The 26165-nt window shown below is 47.9% G+C and overlaps 1 protein-coding gene across 1 annotated transcript in view; it reads left to right on the top strand.

Annotated features, from left to right (window-relative positions):
- LOC146206840 (uncharacterized) overlaps positions 1-26165 on the top strand; it is a 391032-nt gene that overhangs the window by 50850 nt on the left and 314017 nt on the right. Inside the window, exon 2 of the mRNA XM_084587067.1 lies at positions 22137-22268. Coding sequence (XP_084443193.1) covers positions 22137-22268 — 132 coding nt within the window. The remainder of the gene's footprint in view (positions 1-22136; positions 22269-26165) is intronic.

Below are 26165 nucleotides of genomic sequence, written 5' to 3' on the forward strand. Positions count from 1 at the left end.
GATCCTTCTGCTGCTCAGATTTCATGTTGGTAATGTTGAGCGGCGACATATGGTAGGCACAAACGAAGCCAGCCGTCGAGTCGTTAGGAAGCGGTGAACGGGAAAGGGCATCAGCGTCGGTGTGCTTGCGTCCAGATCGATAGATGACGTGGATATCGTACTCCTGAAGACGTAACGCCCTGCGGGCGAGGCGGCCGGAGGGGCTTTGAGGGAGGATAGCCAACAGAGCGCGTGGTGGTCGGTAACAACGTAGAATGGGCGACCGTAAATATAAGGACGAAACTTGGTAATGGCTTATATGATGGCCAGGCACTTCTTTTGGGTCACAGAATAGTTCGATTCCGCTTTTGTGAGGGTACGACTAGCGTACGCGACGACATACTCGGAATATCCAGGTTTCCGTTGAGCAAAAACAGCGCCCAGACCTACGCCGCTTGCATCAGTGTGTATTTCGGTCGAGCAGGCAGGGTCAAAATGGCGGATATAGGGGGAGAGACCAGTAGAAGGCGTAGTGTACTGAACGCAGCATCACAGGCTGGTGACCAAAAGGAGAGGTTTGCGCCTCTGGCGAGAAGTTGCGTTAAAGGGGCGATGATACTGGCGAAGTTGCGGATAAAACGGCGGAAATACGAACATTGACCGACAGAACTGCGAAGTTCTTTCAAGGTTGTGGGCTTGGGGAAGTCTGCGGCGACACGAAGTTTGGTAGGATCCGGTAGAACGCCATCCTTGGATATGACATGACCAAGTATTGTGAGCTTGGTAGCGGCAAAGTGACATTTCTTCTAGTTCAGCTGTAGGCCGGCTTCAGTAAGGCACGTAAGGACACGCTGAAGGCGCAGAAGGTGGGAAGGGAAATCTTTCGAGAAAACGACAATGTCATCTAGATAACGAAGACACGTTTCCCATTTGAGCCCACTGAGAATGTTATCCATTATTCTCTCGAAGGTTGCGGGGGCGTTGCACAGTCCGAACGGCATCACATTGAATTCATACAAGCCATCGGGAGTGATGAAGGCTGTGTTCGGGCGGTCAGCGGAAGCCATCGGTACTTGCCAATAGCCAGAGCGCAAATCTAGCGACGGAAAGAACTCCGCTGCTTGCAAACAATCTAGCGCGTCGTCAATTCGTGGTAGTGGGTAAACATCTTTGCGGGTTATCTTATTCAGACGCCGGTAGTCCACACAGAAGCGGATCGTGCCATCTTTCTTCGTCACCAACACTACGGGGGAGGCCAAAGGGCTATGAGATGGTCGTATGATGCCCCGTTGAAGCATATCGGTGACATTGTCACGAATGACGCGGCGCTCAGTAGGCGACACGCGATATGGTCGCTGCCGCAGGGGAGCATGAGGACCAGTGTCGATCGCATGAGAAACGGTCAAGGCACGGCCCAAGGAAGGCTCGGACACGTCAAAAGATGCACTGAAGCGCTGAAGGAGGGCGACTATTTGGTTCCGTTGGGCGGACGGAAGGTCGGTCGCGATAGCTCGAAGAAGGGCGTCGACAGGAAGCTCATCACTCGTAGCAGCACAAGACGTCAGGGCAGCGACGTGAGGAAAAACTTCAGGCTCGGAGAACATGTAAGTGCGATCAGGGTCCAGCTCTTCAATGTAGCCGCGGCACTCCCCGCGAAGAACAACCGTCGGGCAGGGAAAAGGGTTGGAAGCATAGATGACACAGCTGCCATCAGAAATCGTTAGAACGGCGAAAGGAAGAAGGAGCCGGTTATGGTGGGCGGAGACGAGTTTGGGCGTAAAGAGAACAGGGCTAGGAAGGGCAGATGTCGAAATAAGGGGAACGAGAACAGAAGAAAAGGGAGGAATGTCAGCGTCTGCAGCTACAAGGAGTTTAGCAGGGCGCACAGGCGGGTCACACAGGGAAACAATACACACAGGGGAAAGGTCAACTTCAGCACGGGCACAATCAATCACAGCACTGTGAGTCGACAGAAAGTCGTAGCCGAGGATGATGTCGTGGGAGCAGGCGTAAAGCACCACCATCTCGACGAGATACGTAATGTCTTTGATGCAAACTCGTACCGTGCACGCTGCCACAGGGGTGATGCGCTCTGAACTGGCCGTACGAAGCGAAAAGGCAGAAAGCGGCGTCGTGACCTTGCGAATTTTGCGGCGAAGTGCATCACTAATTACGGAAACGGCAGCACCTGTATCCACTAGCGCAATAACGGGAAAACCTTCTACGAACACTTCAATGACGTTGGCGGGAGAAGGCGGAGGAGTTCGTCAAACGCGCAGTTCTTGCGTCCGGAACTGCGGCATTTAGTTTTCCCCTTGCGTAGGGCCCTGTCGCCGGAGCATCGGCGAAATGGAACGTCGGCGAGGCGAAGGCGAACGGCGTGTCGAGTACTGAGCCCGAGGTGCAGACGATCCAGAAGAGACGTTGCTCAAGGGCGGCTCAGGATCGTAGTGGTACTGACGGATTGCGTTCTCAGGATGAAGCGGGCGCTGACGGCAAAGGCGAGCGACGTGACCCGGGAGCCCGCAAGCATAGCAAATTGGGCGATTGTCAGCGGTTCGGTATGGGTTCGTAATGCGGCGTCGCGGTCCAGGGATGGGAGACTGAGGGGCCATGAAACGAGGTGGAGCATAAAATGTAGGTCCGTTCTGTTGAGACGGTGTAGGAAGCGGACCGCGCGTTCCAGCGGTTACTTGAGCGTGAGTGGGGCTTGCACAGGAGCGATGGGAACACTAGAAGGCAGCGCTTCGGCGACTTTCTCCTCGATAACTTAGCGGATAGCCGGCGAGATGAATGGCGCGTTGGCCGGCGCTAATTGGAAAGTGCAGACGGTCGGCTGAACTGGATGGAGGAGGGACAGCTGGCGTGCAACTTCTTCGCGGATGAAGTCTTGGATATTCTGCATAAATTGAGACTGTTCCGCAGACGACGTAGCCAGTGCCAAGTCAGCAATGCTGGCGGGTGCGGCAGCTCGCCGCGCAGAAGCGCGTTGCTTTCGTAGCTCGTCAAACCTCTGCCACAGGGTTATAATGTCGGATACGGAAGTAGGGTCACTGGCCGACATCATATAGTACGCATCATCAGTGAGCCCTTTTAGAACATGTGTGACTCTTTCGGGCTCGGGCATGGACGGATTGACCCGCTTGGAGAGGTCAACCACGTCCTCAGTGCAGCTGGTAAACATTTCCTCGAGAAGTTGAAGCCGTGCATGGAGGCGTTGTTCGGCGCGGAGTTTGCGTACCGCAGGACGGCCGAAGACATCCGCGAAGTTCTTCTTGAAGACAGACCACGTCGAAAGATCGGCTTCGTGGTTTCGAAACCACAGATTTGCCACGTCTGTGAAGTAGAACAGGACGTTGCTCAGTTTTATGGAATCGTCCCAGCGGTTGTAAGTGCTGACGCGCTCGAAAGAGGCCAGCCAGTGGTCAACGTCATGGTCGTCGGTACCACTGAAGAAAGGTGGGTCACGGGGGCGTTGTGCCCCGGGACAGAAGATGGTGGCAGGAGTGGCAGGGATGGGCGCCGATGGTTGGCTGGGAGCGTCCTGCATGGTTGTGACCGAAGGCGGTAGCGTGCGGTTCCGAAGTTCCAGGGTGAAATTTGCGAGGAGGACTGGGGCGACGACCGAGACACCTCCAGCAAGTGTAAGCTGTTTATTGGAGCACCAAGACCGTTGGCAACGTCCGCAAACCAAAGCGACGGGGGTAGCGTTCGAACCAACAGTGCAGTGCCAACAAGGCTCCGGCTCCACTTCGTCTACCTCTTCGGGTTGGCGCGTGAGCTGATGGCGATCAGGATTACTACATTACGTTGGTTAAGTTCCATTAACCACTCGTTACACCAGACCTGAACAGCATTAAGATCGTTTTGAAGAGAAGGTTGGTCAGCGTTGGTAAGAATAGCACGATGCAGTACACAGTCGTCAGCGAACATACGTATGTTAGATGTTACGTTTGAGGGCAAATAATTAATATATATGAGAAAGAGTAGCGGGCCAAGCACATACCCCTGGGGGACGCCTGACGTTACTAAGAGTGAGTTAGAGTTCACATTGTTAACGGAGACAAACTGAGAGCAATTAGTCAAGAACTCTTCAACCCACCTCAATATATCGGGGTGTAAATTTAATCGAGAAAGTTTTATCAGTAGGCGTTTATGAGGTAGTTTATCAAAAGCTTTAGCGAAATAAAAAAATATGACAGTCTGTAGGTTAGAATCAACGTTAGCATGCAGGTCATGAACAAATGTAGAAATTTGGGTCTCGCAGGAGTAACCTCGGCGAAACCCGTGCTGAGCAGGATGGAAAAATTTGTTGGAATCAAGAAATGCCATGATGTGGGTATAAATGACATGTTCCATGATTTTGCAGGGGATACTAGTTAGCGAGATGGGACGGTAATTTAGTGGTGAGTTCTTGTTACCTGATTTGTGGACTGGAACAACCTTCCATTATTTGGGCAGTTGACCTGTGAGGAGTGACTGAGTGAATAACAAGCACAACAGGGATAAAAGCACTTGCTGCTGAGCTAGTTGGTTTTGGTTCATAATTAAAATAGTTTAAGGCGCAAAAAACAGACAAACACTAAGGTAAGTGACGGGACGAAGCGCCATATCGTCCCGTCACTTACCTTTGTGTTTGTCTGTTTTTTGCGCCTTAAACTATTTTAATTATGGCACAACAGGGATGAACATATATATCTTTGGTGTTAATTAGTATTTTGGTACTAATATTGTCAATTCTAGCCGAGGATGAAAGTTTATTGTTTTCTATTAGGGACAAAATTCCTGTTGAAGAAAATGTAAAAATAGGCATGATATCCTGGATAATAGCCTGGCTTGGAGGAAATGTCGGATCTGTTTTATTGGTAAATACAGATGAAAAGGCTGTGTTGAACATGTTGGCGCATTCAGTTTCACAGATGGTAGCACCCGATGCGTCGGTGCGGGAAATAGCGCGTGTGTGTTGGGGTTAATGACTTGCCAGAACCTGGGGGGTTAGTAGTCAACATTTTATGCAGATCGGTAAGGAAAAAGGTGCGTTTGGCTTCTCGAATATTTAATTAAGAAAATAAGTTTTTTTCAGCTGCGTAATATTTGTTCCAAGCGATTTGACTTGGACGTAATTTGGCCGAGCGGAAAAGACGCTTCTTTTTATTTTCAAGACGTTTGAGTGTGTTTGTGAACCAAGGGTTTTGAGGGTTAGTTCGTATATTTATGTTGGGAATAAACCTGTCGACTAAATCTTCAATTTTTCTATTAAACATGAACCAGTTTTCGTGGACGGATGTTTGATGAAAGATAAATTTGAAACCTGGTAAAAATGCACGAAGTTCATTATTTATAGCAATATAGTTCCCTTTATCGTAAAGTCGGATTGTTTACTTACATGTTGCGTGGGAAGATGGTTTATTCGTGAAGCCGGCATCTATGACTTGGTGATCGCTGATACCTGGTAGATAGGTGATAGAATGAGCGTATTCAGGGCTATCCGTTAATATTAGGTCAAGACTGTTAGCGCAGTTATCCGTTACACGGGTTGGTTCGGATATCAGTTGAATGAGATTAAAATTAAGGCAAACGTCAAGAAAATCGTTAGCATCCCTGTTACCTGTAGTGGTTAGATTACGCCAGTCGATACTGGGAAAATTAAAATCTCCGAATAGAATAGTGCACGTGATAGGATGCTTGGTTTTAATTTCATTTAATGCGTTATTGAAGAAGAAATAAAAAAAATCAAAATATGAAGAAATCAAAAAAGGAATTATGACAGCTATACGTAATGTATTTTCATGTAGCCGCGTTGCAAAGCCAGTGTCAGATTCCCGCAAGCGACTCTGGTAATTCAGAAATCGGCATATCGGGAACTCGCGATATGGCTTTTTAATCCATTTCGCACAGCTCTCTCTATACCCCTTAAGCTGTACATCAGTGGTAATATTCGGGTGCCAAAAGCAGAACGTACGGCAGGGAGCACACATAGACAGACTGTCACCGAGAGACATATCCAGCAAAGCCGCTGCAACTACAAGCGCTCGCTCTGGGGATAAACATTTCGTCCTCTGTGCTGACGGGAAATAAAAAGACGCACATTGTTGTTACAAAAACAGAGACAAATATTTTAGCCTGAGTCCGGACTCACTACTCGGATCACAATTTGACTTCTAGCCTGAACTCACAACTTGGATCATGAGTTTAATGCGAGTTCGTACTCACTCGCAAGTGAGATCCTAATTTGAACAAGAGTCTGAGATCACTCGCAGGTTAGATCATAATCTGAATGTTAGTCTGTGCTCGCTTATGACTAAGATCATGATCCGAATGTAGATGCGAGTGAGCCTGAGCGATTCCGCTGACCTAAGCTGGTCAAATGGGTTGAAAAGGAACCAACTTAATTACACATCAAGTCCACACATGTAAATCAACAAGTTTTGCGTTGGTTGGTAATGTGCCCAGGAAGGCAACAAAATCATAAGCTTTCTGAGGTATCCTGGTGCTTCAGGTTAATATTCAGTGTAAAGAAGGTGCAATTATTTTGCTGTATGGGATGGAAATTCCACCCTAGTGCAGCTATGATAAATATTTGCTACATTTGTCAACTCGATGGGGACATTCAGTTAAATATATGTACCATAACATGTGCACATTGCCGGAATCATATTAAAGAGCCTTGAAGCTCTATGAAGTGGAATGAAACAGTGACTTAGCTGCCCTCCTTGAGAAACGCTGCTGTCTTTTGAGGATGCCAGGACGAGCAGGCCGGTCAGCGAAAATCGACGGTACATAGTCGGGATGTGACATGAGCCGCGCTCGCCTCCCTGAAGCCAAGACGGCTTTAAATATTTTGCGCAAACCGTGCCGCAGGACCCTGGCACTGCCAGTGCGAAAGCAAAAGCAGCCTGCTTCAATGTCGCTATGCGTACACAGCCCAGCGGGAACGTAGTAAAACCTAGCGCTGTTGCAACTATTACAAGCTGACATGGTCAACAGCACAATATACCTTCATCAAATCAATCAGGGGCTACTAATGACATATGAGGAGCTTCACGTTCCCGAGAAAAGTAGTGTCCAACGTTGCATACCTGACCAATAAACGCTCGCTACAGATAAAAGCGTGCTTCCTCAGCTGCCATGGCGTCCCATCATTATTATAGCGGCGAATGGCAGCGATTCATTCTTTTGTGTCCCGCGCATGATACTTTTCAGATAGGAAGCCGAAAATCTGACACCGTCCTCGCTTTGCCGTTGACTTAGCCGACGACACTGCATGTTTCGGGCGTGCTGCACTACCACGAGCGTCATTCGCTCGATCAGGGACGGCTTCTAGAGAGCATGCACCTGCGCTTTCGATGATTTAAACTCGGATCGCAGAACACAGTGTACAAACTGGTTTAATTTATATGTAAGAAGCAGCGCTGGGAACGAGACGCACACGAAGAACAAAGAAGAAACACAGACACAGGTGCTGTTTCTTGTTCGTTCTTCATGTTTCGTCTCGTTCCCAGCGCTGTTCTTTAGATATGCAATACCAACTAGCCCGACTCCTCGCTATCGTGTCTTCATTCCTCTCCTAGGTCACTAGAAATACATACAAGCGTCTTACGAGTCCTATCCCGCCAGAAATGACGGCGCATGCGCCGGGAAAGCTGACCTCCTGGGGCAAGGCTCGGCGTATGAGCAGAACGTCTACTGGAAAAATGTCCATTGGCTACACGAACGAAGAAAACTGTTCAGAAAATTATATGGACGACCGTTTCGTTCGTCTTCTCGCAAGTCACTGCCCCCGTCGGCCCTTCGCCTTGTCCCCCTCTCCAGGTGTTCCTTTCTCTCTTTTTTCTACCTCCTTTGTATTCGGCAGGCGTACGGCCTGCGTGGGGTCTTCGATGCGGACATATGGTTCCGTTCAAGAACAAGAGCGGAAAAAAGGTCCCATTCTTCTCATTGCCTCGTCAGCGCCTGCCCGCTTTACCCTTGCCGGTTTCAACGTCTGGATTGTTTTGCCGTCAGCGCGTCTACACTCATACACACGCACGCATACACGCGCATAAGCACACATTCACAAACAGTCGCTCGGCTGGCGTTCAGGGCGGCGAAACTGCGCGGAAGCAAGTACGCCTCGGAGTACCTCCTATGCTCTGACGTTTTTCGTTTTGTCGCCGACACAGGTTAGCCGCTGTTTAACTTCGCGTAGACCGATCGGCGCATGCGAAAGCACTGTTATTGGTGTGATTTGGTATAGTTAAAACAAGTTGACATTTATCAGCACTGCATGAATCTTTTAGTAAACCGTCCAATGTTTTTTGCATGGAGTGTTTGATTCTTAAATTCAATAAATATATTCATACGTGGCAAGGAACACAACAGCTGAAGACGCGTGAATGTCCCGTCGAGCACCAACCTTCTCTCATACCACCAACCGTTGCTATCACTTCGTCTTCTGTGTCACTGTTGCTGATCGTTGTCTTCTTCAACGTCCAGCGACGCAGGGCATATATGTCACATTAACCCCCCCCCCCCCCCACGAAAAGGACAGTCCGGTGCGCTCTAGGTTGAACTACTGCAGGTGTGTAGTAGGGCTTCATTCGGGCGACATGAACAATCTCGGTGCGTTGCATAGCGGACTGCTGCGGCGGATGCACAGGGGTGATCTCGTATGTTACAGGCGTGACTGGCCGTAAACACGGTAGGGTCCTGCGTAGACTGGCAAGAGCTTCTCACACAGCCCAACTTTACGAGCGGAAGTCCAGAGCAAGACAAGAGAGCCCGGAGAGTAGTGGACATACCGGTGACGAGAATCATGGCGCCGTTTTTGAGAATTTCGGGAGCAAGCCAGTCGGCGGCGAGCAATAACACGGGCGGCGTCAGCTCAGGAGATGGCGTCACGAACGTAGGAACTGGCGTTAGTGGTGGGAGGCAGTACGCTGTCAAACGGAAGGGAAGGGTCGCGGCCGTATAGAAGATAAAAGGGTGAGTAGCCCATTGGGTCGGGACGGGAGGCATTATACGCGAACGTTGCAAACGGCAAAGTAATATCCCAGTCACGGTGATCATCCGAGACATACATTGACAGCATGTCCGTGAGCGTGCGGTTGAGGCGTTCGGTGAGGCCGTTCGTTTGTGGATGGTAAGCGGTGGTGAAATAGTGCTTAATAGAGCAGTACCGAAGAATTTCGTCGACAACTGGAGCAAGAAAGCAACGGCCACGGTCAGTGAGCAGCTGGCGTGGAGCACCATGGAGAAGGATGATGTCGTGGAGAAGAAACGAAGCCACGTCAGTTGCAGAGCTGGTGGGTACCGCTCGGGTGACAGCGTAGCGCGTAGTATAATCCGTGGCCACCGCAATCCATTTGTTCCCTGACGCAGAAAGTGGAAAAGGCCCAAGGAGGTCAAGGCCAACTCGGGAAAGCGGTTCTACTGAGATGTCGATCGGCTGCAGGGATCCAGCAGGCATACCCGACAGCTTCTTCCGTCACTGACACCGATCACAAGAAGCCATGTAACGACGAACAGAGCGATAGAGGCCTGGCCAAAAGAAGCGGCAGCGGACGCTGTCGTACGTACGAGATATGCCAAGATGGCCCGCAGTGGGCGCGTCGTGCAGCTGCTGTAGAAAGGTGGTACGCAGGTGTTCGGGGACTACGAGCAGACGCTCGGCGCCATCTGGTCGCATATTCCGCCGGAATAATGTGCTGTTGTGGAGCACAAACAAAAAGCAAGGATAGCATCAAGGTGATCAGTGCTGAGCCGATTGATAATGCTGCAAAGCTTGTGCTCTAAGCGCTGCTCATGGCGAATGTTTCATCATCATCATCATCATCATCAGCCTGATTATACCCACTGCAGGGCGAAGGCCTCTCCCATATCTCTCCACTTAACCCGGTTCTGTGCTAGCTGCATCCACTTGACCCCTGCGAACTTCTTAATCTCATCCGCCCACCTAACTTTCTGCCGCCCCCTGCTACGCTTTCCTTCCCTTGGAATCCAGTTTGTTACCCTCAGCGACCATCGGTTATCCTCTCTTCGCACTACATGTCCTGCCCATGTCCATTTCTTCTTCTTAATTTCCACTAGAATGTCGTTAACTTGAGTTATTTCTCTAACCCACTCTGCACGCTTTCTATCTCTTAATGTTACCCCTACCATTTTTCGTTCCATAGCCCTCTGGGTTGTCCTCAACTTAAGTAGAACTCTCTTGGTTAGCCTCCACGTTTCAGCCCCATAGGTGAGTACAGGCAAGATGCAACTGTTGTATACTTTCCTCTTGAGCGATACCGGTAAGCTGCTAGTCATAATCTGCGAGTGCTTGCCAAATGCGCTCCATCCCAATCTTATTCTTCTTGTTATTTCCTTTTCATGATCCGGATCTGCGGTTACTACCTGTCCTAAGTAGATATATTCGCCTACTACTTCCAGTGTTTCGCTACCTAATGTAAACTCCTGTTCCTTCCCGAGGCTGTTGAACATTACCTTAGTCTTCTGCATATTGATTTTCAAGCCTACCTTTCTACTTTTCCTGTCTAGGTCATCAATCATTATTTGCAGTTCATCTCCCGAGTTGCTTAGCAAGGCAATGTCATCAGCAAATCGCAGATTACTGAGGTATTCTCCATCTACCCTTATCCCTAACTGCTCCCATTCCAAGTCTCTGAATACTTCCTCTAAACAAGCTGTGAATAGTACTGGGGAGATTGTGTCTCCTTGCCTAACACCTTTCTTTATGGGAATTTTGTTGCTTTCTTTATGTAGAACTATGGTTGCTGTGCAGCCACTATATATATCTTCCAGCACTTTCACGTATGGCTCGTCTACCCCCTGATTTCGCAAATCCGTGCATCACCGCCGAGGTTTCAACTGAGTCAAATGCTTTTTCGTAATCAATGAATGCTATGTATAAGGGCTGGTTATATTCCGAGCATTTTTCTATCACCTGATTGATGGTATGGATATGATCGATAGTAGAGTACCGTTTCCGAAACCCTGCTTGATCCTTTGCTTGATTGCAGTCTAAGGTTGTCCTGATTCTATTAGCGATTACCTTAGTAAATACCTTATACGTAACAGACAGTAAGCTGATTGGTCTGTAATTTTTAAGGTCCTTAGAGTCCCCTTTCTTGTGAATGAGGATAATGTTTGCATTCTTCCATGCTTCCGGTACCGTCGATGACACCAGGCACTGCGTGTACAGGGTGGCCAGTTTTTCTAGCACGATATCCCCCCCGTCCTTCAGCAAATCTGTAGTTATCTGATCCTCTCCAGCTGATTTCCCCCTTTTCATAGTTTCTAGTGCTTTCTTGACCTCGTCCTTCGTCCCTGTTGGAACGTCTGACTGTTTTTCCCTACCGCCAATCTCATTACGGTCCTGACTACTTTGGCTACTGTAGAGATCTGTATAGAACTCCTCGGCTACTTTGACTATCTTGTCCATATTAGTGATGACGTTGCCCGCCTTGTCCCTTATCGCATACATCTGGTTTTTGCCTATGCCCAATTTCTTCTTTACCGCTTTAAGGCTTCCCCCGTTCTTTACAGCATGCTCAATTTTCTCCATGTTATACTTCCTTATATCGGCCACCTTGCGCTTATTGATTAGCTTTGATATCTCGGCCAATTCGATCTGGTCTGTTGTATTGGAAGCTTTTATACTCTGCCGTTTCTTAATCAAATCTTTCGTCTCCTTAGACAGCTTACCGGTATCCTCTCTAACTATCCTACCGCCTACTTCTACCGCGCACTCAGTAATGATATCTCTGAAATTATTGTTCCTTGCCTCTAGGGTAATGTCGCCATCCTCAGTTAGAGCTGAATACCTATTCTGTAGCGAGATCCTGAACTCTTCTGCCCTCCTCCTCACCGCTAATTCGTTGATGGGTTTCTTTCTTACTAATCTATTGCGTTCCTTCTTCAGATTTAGGTTAATTCGGGACCTCACCATCCTGTGGTCACTACATCGAACTTTCCCGATTACCTCTACATCCTGCACAATGGCGGGGGTTGAACACATTATGAAGTCGATTTCATTTTTAGTCTCTCCGTTAGGACGTTTCCATGTCCATTTTCGGTTCTTCCGTTTGCTGAAGAAGGTATTCATGATTCGTAAGTTATTGCGCTCTGCAAACTCAACTAGTAACTCCCCTCTGCTATTCCTAGAACCAATGCCATAGTCGCCTACTGCCTTGTCCCCTGCCTGTTTTTTCCCTACCTTGGCATTGAAGTCGCCCATTAGTACAGTATACTGCGTCTTTACTTTTCGCATTGCCGATTCTACATCTTCATAGAAGCTTTCAACTGCCTGGTCATCATAACTACATGTAGGTGCATAGGCCTGTACAACCTTCAGTTTATACCGCTTATTAAGCCTAATTACGATGCCTGCAACCCTCTCATTAATACTATAGAATTCATCTATATTACCCGCTATATACTTATTGACAAGGAAACCTACTCCTAGTTGTCGCCTTTCTGGTAAACCTCGATAACACAGTACATGCCCATCCTTCAGTACAGTATATGCCTCATTCGGCCTCCTAACCTCACTAAGCCCTATGACATCCCATTTCATGCCCTCTAGTTCCTCTAACAGTACTGCTAAACTAGCTTCACTAGCTAGAGTTCTAGCATTAAACGTTGCCAGGGTCAGTTTCCAATGGCGGCCTGTCCAGCGGAGCCAGGCTTTCTTAGCACCCCCTGCTGCGTCACAGGTCTGACCGCCGCCGTGGTCAGTTGTTCCGCAGCCGCTGGTGACTGAGGGCCGGGGTTTTATGGAGCTTATCATAGGAGGTTGTGGCCAATTACTGCACCAGGGTGGCCAACTCCTGTTCTGGTGAGGGAGTGCGTTGCCGGAGGTGTTCACCGGCATCAGGTCGCACCCCAAACCTGTATATGCAATTCCATCGAAACGAGGATTTTTTTTTTTCTTTTTAATCCGGTGGAGAATTGCGCGGCACCGGGATTTGAACCCCGGTCCTCTTGCATGCGAGGCGGATGTTCTACCGCTACGCCACCGCTGCCCAGGCGAATGTTTAAAAGGTCCGAAATGGCCAACACATATGTGTCATCGTCACACTCGCTCGCAGGTGGTGGATCTACAGGGTTGCGGGATAGGCAATCGGCGCCAGCATGCAGCCGGCCGGACTTGTGGACGACGGAGAAAGTGTATTCCGGAAGGCGGAAGGCCCAACGCCCCAGGCGACCTGTAGGGTCCTCCAGCGTAGAATGCCAGCATAAGGCATGGTGGTCGGTGATTATGGAGAACGGGCGTCGAAACAGGGCCAAACCTTTGTAATGGCCCACACGAGGGCTAAGCACTCACGTTCTGTGATCGAGTAATTCTGTTCACCGCAGACGGAGGCGACTGGCATAGGCAATCCCGCGAGTGCAACCCATCTGCTGTTGGGCGAGTATGGATCCAATACCGTGATTACTGGCGTCGGTACGTACCTCGGTTGGGGCAGAGGGATTGAAGTCTGCCAGGACGGGTGGATTGGTGAGGGCTGCAATGAGCACAGAAAAGGCTTGAGATTGTTCTTGGCCCCAGTAAAATGGAGCGTTGTCCTTTAGAAGATGGGTGAGTGGGCGAGCCGTCTCCGAAAAGTTGGGTACAAACCGCCGAAAATAGGAGCAAAGCCCAAGAAAACTACGCACGTCATTGGTACAGTGGCGTGTAGGAAATGCACTTACAGCACGTATTTTGTCTGGGTCGGGTGGAACGCCACGGGCGTCGACCACGTGACCGAGCACCTTGAGTTCACGTCGGCTGAAGCTGCACTTCTTCGAGTTCAGCTGAAGGCCAGCTCTTTGGAAGACGCCAAAAATGGCCTCAAGGCGATGGAGATGGCTCTCGAATGTAGAAGAAAATACAATGACGTCATCAAGATAGCACAAGCACGTCGTCCATTTCAAGCCGCGCAGGAGAGAGTCCGTCATACACTCGAATGTTGCGGGCGCATTACACAAGCCGAAAGGCATCACCTTGAACTGATACAGGCCATCCGGAGTGACGAAGGCGGTCTTCTCTCGGTTTGGTTCATCGACTACGATCTGCCAAGAACCGGAACGAAAATCAATGGAAGAGAAATAGCTTCACCGTGCAAGCAGTCGAGGGCATCATCTATCCTGGGGAGCGGGCAGATGTCCTTCTTTGTAATTTTGTTGAGGTGTCGGTAATCAACGCAGAAACCTACAGGCATTGTCCTTATTTTTAACAAGCACGACAGGCGACGCCAAGGGCTGCTGGAAGGCTCTATAATGTTTTTTTGCTAACATCTTGTATACTTCATCTTGTATGATGCGACGTTCGGAAATAGCGACTCGATAAGGTATTCTGTAAATTGGGCTGGCGTCTCCGGTATCAGTGCGATGTGTAACGAGGGACGTTTGTCTTAAAGGGCGGCCACCAAAATCGAAAATATCGCTGTAAGAAGTCAGAAGGCTCGTAAGTGCAGTAGCACATTCAGGGCGAAATTTAGGTGCAACCATTCCTGATATGCGGGCCTCTGGAGGTGGGGACGGTGCGGGTCGTGTCGACACTTTAGCAGTAGTGTCAGGTAAAAGAGCGGCCACTATGACGTCAGACAGTGGGGTCAGTCCGGCGAGAGTAATGCCTTCAGGAAGAACGTGCACGGAAAGGCTGAAGTTCAATACTGGAATATAAGCGTTATTTTCTACGTGCACGATGTTATGAGGGAGAGCGATTCAACGCTGCAGAGTCACGTCGGTTATTGGGCAAACAACGTAGTCGCCATCAGGAACGGAGAGGAAAAGCGACATGAGCACATACACTGCAGCTTCTGGTGGCAGGCGAGTAAATGTAGCGGAGCGGAGACTTGTTTGTCAGGAAACAGCGGTAGGTCTAGATGAAGAAGTCCAGAAGAAGTCAATGAATGCGGAATAGGTAGTTAAAAAGTCGAATCGTAATATAACGTCTTGAGGGCAACTGGTGAGGACTGTAAATAGCACAGGTATGTGGCGGTCGGCAATGGTAACTCTCGCAAAACGCATACCAATGCACCAATCACAGTAGCTGTGTTGCCATCAGCAACACGAACGGTGGATGAGGAAGCGGGTGTGAGAATTTTGTTGAGGCGTTGACGGAGCGAGGAACTGAGGACGGAAATGTGGGCGCCAGTGTCAGTAAGGGCAGAAACTGAGACTCCGTCCAAAAGAATGTCAACGTGATTACGTCTGGGTGCGAGAGTCAGTTCCGAGTTGACAGTCCGGGTCGGTAATGCAGCGTCACTCACGGGCGCTGTACTCGTTAGTTTCCCGAGTAGGTGCATGCGTATGATGGGGAGGAGCTGCGACGAGGCACCGGTGAACGGGATCGACGAGGCCGTGGAGGTGGAGATCGGCTTGAGTGACGGACACTTGAGACGGCTTCGGTGCGAGGTTCATCTGCGTGAGGAGGAAAGTGTTCAGGTCCATCATATGCGGGACGGAGCTCTTCAGGTTGGGCAGGGAAGCGTCGAGGTCCTTGGTAGTATCGACTGTCGGCGTTGTATTAGGAGCGAGGAGCGAAGAAGGTACCGCTACGGCAATAACGCGATGTGTGACCGGCGCGACAGCAAATGCAGCAAATTGGCCAGTCGTCTGAAGTGCGCCACTCTGCAGGATTGCGGCTAATGTAGCAACGTGGGGAAGCCTGGCTGGCGGTAGCAGCAGCCACTACAAGAACAGGGTGCGATGGTGGCGGTGGCGGCAGGAGGCTGGAGGAGAGGCCGACGTTGGCAAGTTCCTGGCGAACAACGGCCTCTATCATGGCCATGGGGTCGGGCAGCGGATACATTAGTGGTGCAGGAGCCAAGGCCTCGAGTTCTCTCCGGATGATCCGAGTCATGTTCGCTGAGTGAGAAGGCTGTTGCAAAGGCGGTAGGTCATCGCAGGTTAACGTAGGCGCCGTTTTCGTAAGGCGCTCAAACCGATGTAGGATACGTCGTTATTTAGCCTGCTCGAATTTTGTACAGACTTGAAGTACCGAGTCGACGGTAGAGCAAACCGCGCTGAAGAGGATGTTGAACGCGTCATCCGCGATACCCTTGAGGATATGCCCTATCTTGTCACTTTCCGGCATGTAGCTGTTCACCTTGCGGCACAACGAAAGCACGTCTTGAATATAGGCAAGGTAGGACTCCTTTGGGGATTGGGAGCTAGTAGAAAGAAATGTTTTGCTGCGACAGCTCGCCCAATCGGCTTCCCGAACAAGTCCTGAAGCGTTTCTTTACAGATTTCCCAGGTCACTAGCTCTCGTTCGGGATTTTGGAACCACGTGCGAGCTCTTCCCGCCAAATAGAAAGCTATGTTCGCCAGAATGATGGTCTCATCTCAGTGGTTGTTTGTGATGCAGCGCTCGTACTCATCCAGCCAGTCGTCAACGTCTTGCTTGTCTTCGCCATTAAAGTTGGGAGAGTGACGGATCTTCGCTAGTACAACGGGCTGAGCCGATGTTGCTGCGATGGTAGGGGCTGCCTCGGTGGTCATAGTAGTCGTTGTTGGAGTCGTTGTGAGCCGAGGTAGGTGGCGGCCACTTCGCAAATTCAGCTTTTAGCAGCGTAAATGGGCTATTCTGTGCGCACGGGGATCTTGATTCACCTCCACCAAGATGATACGGGGCGTGGAACACAATAGCTGAAGACGCGTGAATGTCCCATCGTACACCAACCTTCTCATAGCCCCAGCCATTGCTATCACTTCGTCTTCTTCTGTGTCACTGTTGCTGATTGTTTCTTCTTCAACGTCCAGCGCCGCAGGGCATATATGTCACAATATATTGTGCAGAGTTCTTTTACACTACCGTTTTGAATTGATTACTTGCATCAAAGATGTCCGTCAAAAGCTGTGTAGCTATCCATTAAGTGTTGCCATTACTCATTTCTCTTTGTGATACATTTTACAACGTTTATTATGCCAACAACGCATCCTTATGTTACATGTACTGTGACACCTTGCTCATGTTTCAAAAAAGAAAGCTCCACGGCTCATGAGATTTTGTATGATGTGCTATGAACGTCACGTCACGAAGAATGATTTTGAATTATGGGATATCATACAATTCTTGTGGCCTCATACACCAACTGAATGATCCCGAATGAGATGGACGTTCAGTATTACACAGGGTATAGATATATCAACGCCAATTGTATGAGAGCTGAATAAGACGGGTGACATACGATTCATGATGAATAACAGGGCGCAAACGGATCGTAGACACAGAGAACTGCGTAAGCAAGTTTCACTATCTACGAGAGAAATAGGATGTCTGCGAAGATTTTAAAATTGTTCATTTTTTCTCCTTGAATTGTTAACGGACCATATCTCTTGTCGATTAGATCCCTGTTCATTTTTAAGAGTTCGTTTTTTCCGCAATAAAGCAGTTGTCAAACGGCACTGGCCCTGTTGTTTTCTTCTTTGTGTCTACGTTCCCTCTACGACCTCTTATTCATCATGAACCGCTTTCAACTAGCCCAACTTTCCATTCTGCTGACATACAATGTTGTATGACTGACGTTATCACACAACGTATATGATCTCAAACAGAAATCACTTGGCCTTTGTATGAGATCGTACAAAAATATCATCTTTATCCATGCTAAAACAGCGTTCATACAAACGAAGACACACAGAAGAGAACAACACGGGCAGGAGCGCACTTACAACTGTTGCGTGGTGAAAGAAACGCCTCTCACTCAGTGAGCATACGCCAAGAAAATCAGCAGTGTCAAGAACATAAAACCCCCCCCAAAAAAAATCATGTCTTAGCTGTATTATCTGAGTACGAAAGAAACCAAACCAAAACTAAAACTATTCTGCGCAAGTTAAAGGCGAAAATGGCATGAAAGCGCTAACAGAATAGCTGTCAAGTACCGAGGAACCTGCATTCTTTTTCCACCAAGAAAACTGATGCAGAACTGACACACAAGTCACTGTCGGCGGCAATTATGCTTGAGGACTCTAATATTAATCTATCTGCTCTTTGCCTTCCGCACACGATAATAATTGTCACATCCAAATTGGGCACACATCCACCCTCGTAGTCCTTGCATTTTTTGCAGTGCAAGGGAAGACCATGGGCGGATCTTAGCGAAGCAGCATGTTCGCGAACCTATTGTTCACGCATTTACCCGTCTGTCCCACGTAAATCCAGCCGCAGCTAAGGGGAATGCGATACACGACACCTGTCGTACAAGGAACAAATCGATTCTGATGGTTGACCGCACAGTAAGACTTGTTCGTGCGCCTTTATCACCCATATCTGTTCAGATCATACACAGCAATCAGCTATCACACAATTCTCACACAGTTTCTTCAAAAGGGAGTGCTTTCATTGGCACCCTAGATGCGCGAAAAGCGGCTGTCAAATGGCATGAAGAACGAAAACAAAACTGCGCGACGACGGCGCAGACGATACCCTAGCGGTTGCTCGCAAACGACCGAAGCGGTCTGCGCCGCCAATCGTCTGCACGATGCGAGCCAGAGCAGCGGCTGAGATATATCGTCTGCTCTGTCGTCTGCCCCGGTGCGCAGTTTACGTTGGTTTGTCATGCCGTTTGAGAGCTGTAATCGCGTAAATAATCTAGGCTACCCAGTTTCAACGACCGTACAATGAACCATGCAGTGGAGCGCACGTAACAGCCTGTAGTACTTCTGGAGAAGCTTTTGCGATTCGGAGAAATACCAGCTCACAGAGAACCTGTGAAGGGTATGTCTGGCTTCACAACAGTGACAGCACACACATATCATGCCGTTTTAAAAATATAGCTTTTAAATGTAGGTGTATATTTTGTCACAGCGCTGTTCAAAGCACAAGCCAACTATAAACAAATGGCTGCCTACATAAATGAGTACAAACTGAAACGAGATAAATTGGATTTTTCGTTTCTGTGGGTACGCTCCCTAGCGGTGCCGGTGGCTAGCGGCGACTCCCACACTCACGTGGTTTCTTATATATACATCACCTTCGAAATGAAGTTTCATAATATTGCAGTCTGTCTTCGTCATGAAGGGCCGACATCGTACTTACATTTTGAAGTTATTAAAAGTGCGTTTCAAACATCTGTTTACATGCATTCCTATAGGGCGCATTCCCGACGTCGGAGGGGCCGCTGGCGGCACGCACGTTGCCCCGGAGTTAGATGCATATAATTTTTTACTATACGGTTAGATGAGCACGGAGCCTATAGACCGGCCTCTGACGTAGGCAAAATGCGGTGGTTCTGCTGTCGCCCGGCTAGGCCGACTGGGGCGGAAACGAGGCTTAGCTCCGTTAGGAATATATGGAAACGAAAATTTTTAAACCAGTGTTCTGATATCATAGTGCGCTTACAATTTTGTCCATGAGTGAATAATGGCAATGGAGATCTTTAAACAGGTTGCGAAACTATGAACGGTAATTTCAAAGAGCGAGTATATTTAAATCATCCCGAAACATCAAGCTATGTTCGGGAGTGTGACCAATAGAAACACATGTAAGCAAAACTTAACAGAACCATTTGATTTGTCCAATGAATGCGGCTGGTAGTGAAACATTTCTAGTTCTTTGCAGATGTGTATGATAAAGTACGCTACGCTATTTCACAGCGAGTGTATTGTTAAAGCCCCCAATAAATATATTTAAGCCACACATGCCCACAAAAAGCTCACCACACGTTTGATGTGTCAGAATCGGGCAAGCTTGTCGTGTAGTCTGAGATGCTGCCACCCGCATTACTTTTCGTCGCAGATTCTTTCATTCCAACTATACGAATGCTGTCATTGAAGACTGTCCTCATACATTACAATTAACGAGGAACGAACCGCACATAGTAGCAAACGACCACACACACGCGCACACATACGCACGCGCACGAACACACGTGCGCACACAGTGCTCGCGTACTCCGGTGCCGGAGGCACAGTGGGTATCGTCTGCTACAGTGCGCGGTTCTCTGGTATCCATGGGTAGCAAAAGCGACTGCAAGTGCTTGGATTTGTAACAATTCGATCGGGGTGTGCGCAGATGTGGCTTGTTTAACATGCATACTAGTGCAGAATAAAAGCATGCTTTCATACAGGTTCACTGTGATTAAGTGCCGTCTATATTGACTGTGTTACCAGTCCATTTTTTGCGAAGTTGTACACTGTGGTGCTTCACGTCTCAAAGCACAACATGGGCTGTGGGATAGAAGCAGTAGTGATATAAAGTAGAGTGTATTAAGACTATCTGGCATTCTTTAATGTACACCGATAATCCTCAGTACACAGACGGCTTGCAATTTACCACTCAGCAAGTTTTAGTGTACAGTGTGGTACATGCAATATATTTACATGATAAAATACATTAGGGAATTGGCAAAATTTGTGCATAACACACTGATAATTTCTCTTATATGCTTTTTATATCCATGTATATTTTGGGTCACCCATCAGGGTGTTTTCGCCAAAAACGGAAATAATGACCTCCGATTATTCCTGCTGCACAACAACCACAATCGCACATCTTGTGTGAATGTGCAAAGGTTGCATCGTTACCCGACCCTTGGTACATACGAAAACAATATAGGGTATCACAAATGTCTTGTGCAAAGCATGTGACCCTGCGAGTCACCATTTAGAGGAAACCATGACAAGTGTGTAGCAGCTACGTCAGACTGTAAAATTCTCCTGGCGTCTGTATGCTAAGCTATAGCACTACAATATGCCATGTTCTGCTTGGCCTACTTATGTACTGTGCTTTACTCTGCATGAGCAAAAGCTGGGACTATCACCTGGCTCTTTCTGTATATATACATTCATAGCCACACTTGTCATGTATTCCAAGCAAGTCTTGTTTTATTTTGCTGATATTCATCTGAATCTGCACAGAGTAATCGTGCTTACATTTACTTATGTTCATTACTTATATACCTACTTTTATATACCATTCTCACCTTGATCGTACCGTGCGTTTTTGTATTGAATCTATATTGTACGCGCACTCGTATACGCGTTCCTGTCTTCCAGCTTACCACATTATTTCTAATATTGGTTGTTTGGGAAGGTTGTCAATAATATTCTCACACCAGTGATGCCAAATTTGCCAGTTTTGCTTATCCGTTGCCAATACTGCTGTTTCCTCGAATAAAGTGAGCTTTGAGAATTATTTGCACTTCTACCTCTCGAGCAAGCGTCATGAGCGGCTGGTATGCAGTCCCACCGCCCTCCACCAGACAACCACGACAACCATATCGAAAAATAGGAACGAACACACATATTATGTAAGTACTTAGACAACCATACGGGTTATTCACCAGTATCTACTGAACTTGAATTTCTTGAATCGAGCTAGTGGCCGATCTGCTCCGTGAACGCGCGCCACCGACCGCAACCAGCCGCTAGTACGGGCGCTGCCATATTGAATGTCTGAATTGGCTTGTCTGAGCTCGTCTGCTACGGTGGTGTGTGCATTTTTAGCAATCCATTCGTTTACTGCTGCTCCCATGCACAGCCACCATCGCCTTCGGCGCCCCCATTGGATTTAGGGGAATGTCACACCCTTGGCATCGTGTGCAGTAAGGTGTTTTAACACTTTGTGAGGTTATTGAGATTATAAGACTTGCGAGAGGTACGGGGATCGATACCCCGCGCCTCCACCAAGTGAATGGGTTTTTACTCAGGGTTCAACAGGGAATATAGCCCTCAGTAAGCTGCACGGCGAACACCACAAGACCACATTCCGTCTAGACACAAACCAGCGAGCTCGAGCAGCGCCGCGGCACTTGGTCGTTCTAATCTTCGCCTTCGTGATATCCGCTCTTCGTTCACTACAGAGTAATTATAAACTACATATTTCTGAGTCAAGCAGTCAACGCAAATAAACAAATTATAGAAGAAACGTTTTGGACAGTGCAAAGAAAAGCTTAAGTGTTCTCATAAACGAAATCCTACCGACAAGCCTAATGTGCGAAACAACTAAGATGCTTGGAACAAGGCTGATTGATAGAATATGTTAAGCCTGTCTAGGTAGCAAACACGATTTGTACGTAAAAATTAAGGGATCTGTTTACATATTAAATATTGGAGTGATTCCGAGCGAATAGAAATGCCGGCGCCAGAGAATATAGATAGCGTGAAATTGAGGCTTCGTCTCAGGTAGTAATGTCCCATCAGTGTGCGCATGTGGGTTTTGTCGAGATGTCTCGCTCTATGTGCAGGTTGTGTACACGCTGAGCACACGGGCAGATGACCAGGAGGCGCTAATTCTGGCCATGAAGCAGCTGCACGAGGAGGACATCCAGCGCGTCTTGCGGGACGCCAACGAGAAAGTGGCCCGCTGCCAGAGCCAGGTAGCCCTTGTCTAATTTCATAGAGGCACGCTGTAACTCACCACTGCCACAAAGATGACCTGCTCAAGCGGAAACGAGAATCCGCGTTCTCTCGCGGAACGAGTGATGGGATGCTGTGGGAGTACGTTCTAAGCTTCTTTCAGAGCGGTGTAGAAGCAGCAGCTTTTGTTATTCAGAAACTCAGAGACCTTTTTTCTCTATTTTTAGCCTCCCTTTAACCAACCCGCACGAATGTGCGTGCCTAGGATGTGTTCGATTTCGATCTCAAATGTGCTGATCAATTTGGCAGCTTCAGGGAATGGCGTGTGGCAGCACACAAAGCGCCGACCAATAAATGCCTGGTAGACATGGCACTAATTAAATTGTAATAAAATTACTGTAATTTATTTCTTTTAACGGTATTTTCAATCTAATTATTTTATTTATCGAGTATTAGTAGTTTGGTTTGGTTTGTGGTGTTTAACGTCCCAAAGCGACTCAGGCTATGAGAGACGCCGTAGTGGAGGACTCCGGAAATTTCGATCACCTGAGGTTCTATAACGTGCACTGACAACGCACAGCGCACGAGCGCCTTGCTTTTCGCCTCCATCGAAAAGCGGCCGCCGAAGCCGGGATATGCCCTGCTGTCTTGGGAACAGCAGTCGAGGAGTATTAGTAGTTGTAATGTAAGCATTTTCTATAGGCAGTATTTTCACATGAAAAGTAATTAACTCCTTTCAAAATTACTTTTACTAAAATGCATCACTGCTCTTTTTATAGTCAAAACAAATTATTCCCCAAAAGCAGCAACTATGCGCGGCATGCCTAGGCTATCGCTCAAACGATCAGCGAGAGTAGAATCCAACTGCGTTCCTGAGACGACCGGTGTAATCGTGTCGCTTGTGTAGCGGTATATAGAGGTCGCGGCCATTCCACAAGCAAAAAGACGTAAGGCGCCGATAGCTGCTGAAGGGGCGCATGGCGTGAAGTGGAGCTCAAAACTCCATAGGTTGCTCCAGTAGAACACCCCAAGAAGTACATCATTGGACCAACATCGTCTTAGTATCGAAAGAAATTGCATGAACGTCGTACCGGCATACGACCGAAGCGCTACCCGAGCCAATATATAACCGGTCTAAAACCGATATTGGGCATATATTTAGCCATTTAAAAGACCGGCATGCCTACAATGCTGGTGCTCCAGTCTCAAACCAATAATTATATTATTACTATAGATTGGCTTTTCTATATTGACAACGCAGCCTTATTTGTCGGCTATCCTAATATTTGCCATCAGATGTTAACTGGCTTCTATATGTTCTCATGCACCCAAATTCATTGCCACCGCAATATTTGTACGAGCCTACCTACTGGCATGCATATTTTTGCCATATGTACTTGCCAATCCGTTGCTTAGAGGCATTTAAGGCAAGTAGACCAGAAATATGGATTGTGAATGAGATTTCTTTATTAAGTAATACATGACCGGGCATATGGCCACAGGTTTGATAGAGATCCGGTGCGGAAGATCTGATTGGTACCAGGCTATATATGGCTAAGAGGAAGCAGCATCTGTATTTAGGTCGCTGGGGAGTGTAGGGTTCCCGAAAGTGGCACCGGTATTGTTGCAGAGCAGGGAAAGAGACCGAATGGTGGACAGGTCCAGATGCCCTCTTAGAGAGCAACTCAACCAGATGCCGTTTTCAGCCTCTCCCGCGGTCGATTGCTCCGAGCTGCCATCCCATGATGAACCCCTGTATTTCAGCAATGTCAATGTCGTCCTCGTAGATATGGCATCTGAAGAAAACGAGAAAATTCAAACAAGTATACCTTTTGCGGGGCTCCCCACACAAAGGTTGTGTGTTAGAACTGCGTCAAAGTGGTCTCAGTAGTAGTCTACCTATCAGAATCCTGCGGGACGAGTAATATGCTTATTTAATTTTCTTTCCCGGGAAAGTTTCTAGATTTAACGATACTACTACTCGAGTTTGTTTTGCGTATTGGTGTTATAGGCCAGCACTGCATGGTCACAACGATGCAAGCTCGTAGTTCGGTAAGCATCAAGGGAAGTACTTGTAAAAATTGACTTCTTTTGCTGCACATGAAAGTCATGCTCCTGCCGACTTAGACATGTCGCAGGTTATTGTAGTGTCAGGTATATCCGAATGGAGGGAACGAACCGGCGCTGACGGAAGCTCACAGTAACTGTTCGTTTACGACAGAATGTGTGAGCGTGTGCGTTCTTGAGAAGAGAGCAAAAAGTGCTGATGGTGATAGCACTAGCTGTAGGGAAAGCGAAACCGAAGCTGGTGCGGGATAATTCACCTCCCACTTTAAGACAAAACAAGAAACGCACGTAAAATCACAGTATGCATGAGAAGCGAAACAATAATGTCAGTATTGAAGTCTGTCAGGTGGGCGACGCTCTCCTGCACTTCGACGCAGCGATTGTCCTGTGTAGTTGCTTTGCGGCGGAGATGAACTTGCTTCAACCACAGGAGAAGTAGAATGCGGTTCAGATGTTGTCGTTTCACCTGGTGCTGGTTCTGCGCGATCTCCAAAAGTAGTTGGTTAATTGTTTTGAGGCAGTGCCTGATGCAGTGCAGAATCAGAGCTGTTTTTGGTACCCAGCTAATTTAGATGCATTTCAGATTCGACAGTCTTTTAGGAGAAAGAAATTCCGGCCTCTCTTTCTGACTACTTTATTAAATGAACCTTTGTATGAAAGGGATGTCTTGCCTCCAGCTGAGGAATCCTTACCTGAACGAGGTCACCGTTTCGAAATGTTGGGACCCTAACACCGCGTCTCCTATCCGTATACTGTTAGGTGTATGGCTGCTTAGCTTGAACCCTCTCGCGAATAGCGTTCAGCACAGCTGTGGAGTGTACGTCGCTCCCAGAGGGCACTTCAGCAATACTGAGTCGTGTTCTGGGTTGGTAATCGTATAGGAGTTTCGTAGGTGACAAACCAGTCGTCGCGTGCGGAGTCAACCTATATGTGCTGAGGTAGACAACCACGGAAGTTTGCAATGGGCGTTTCTCCAATCGCGCCATTTGTATCCAATCGTTGGGCACCCTGTTGAGTCTTTCTATTGCACCGTTTACCTGAGGGTAGTACACTCAAGAGAAACGATGTATAATGCTCCTCTGGCACAAAATTTGTTCAATCATTTGAGACTTGAACTGCGGTCCATTGTCCGCTACAATTTCGTCAGGGAAACCCTCGCGGCTGAATACCCCTTGCAGGAACTTGACAACAGTATGCAAAGCTACTGTCGGTGCAAATGAAGCTTCGAGCCACTTCAAGTGGTAATCAATCAGGGTTATTATGTATCGACAGCTGGAAGGTGCCTATTCAAGAGGACTTACAATGTCCAACACGAGCTTTTGCCTTAGTTTGCCTGGGAATATCACACGTTGCAAAGACGCGAAAGATGTAGCAGACTTATCGAGTGTCTAACAAGAATGAGAGTGACTCATAACTTCTTCAACTTGATTGTCCATTCGGGGCCATCAATAGAGGTCGCGCAGCCTTTGCTTGTTTCTTACTATGCCAGAGTGGTTTTCGTGTGTGAAGCTGACAAGCGTAATCTTCAGCACATCGGGGATTACAATATTTTCGATTCGGAGCAACAAGCCATCCACCTGAGAAAGTTCCTCTAGCACGTCAGTCAGGAAGAACATCAGATGTCACGGGCTTTTTTGGAGACACGTACGCTTTTGTGACATACCACAGATCCTCTTGTAATAGCTCGCCTGAAGCAGTAGCAAGCTGTATGCTTCTCTCGCGGATAATGACACGACCGAGACTATTTCTTAGTCTACAGTTTGTTTTGAAGTGCTTTCCATGGGTAGGCAGTGCATCTAAAATGACATTTTGAGACCCTTTTTGATACTCGATCGAAAAGTTGTAGTACT

The sequence above is a fragment of the Amblyomma maculatum genome, chromosome 1, assembly GCF_055883805.1.
Source record: "Amblyomma maculatum isolate TAMU_Amacu chromosome 1, ASM5588380v1, whole genome shotgun sequence".
Lineage (NCBI taxonomy): Eukaryota > Metazoa > Arthropoda > Arachnida > Ixodida > Ixodidae > Amblyomma > Amblyomma maculatum.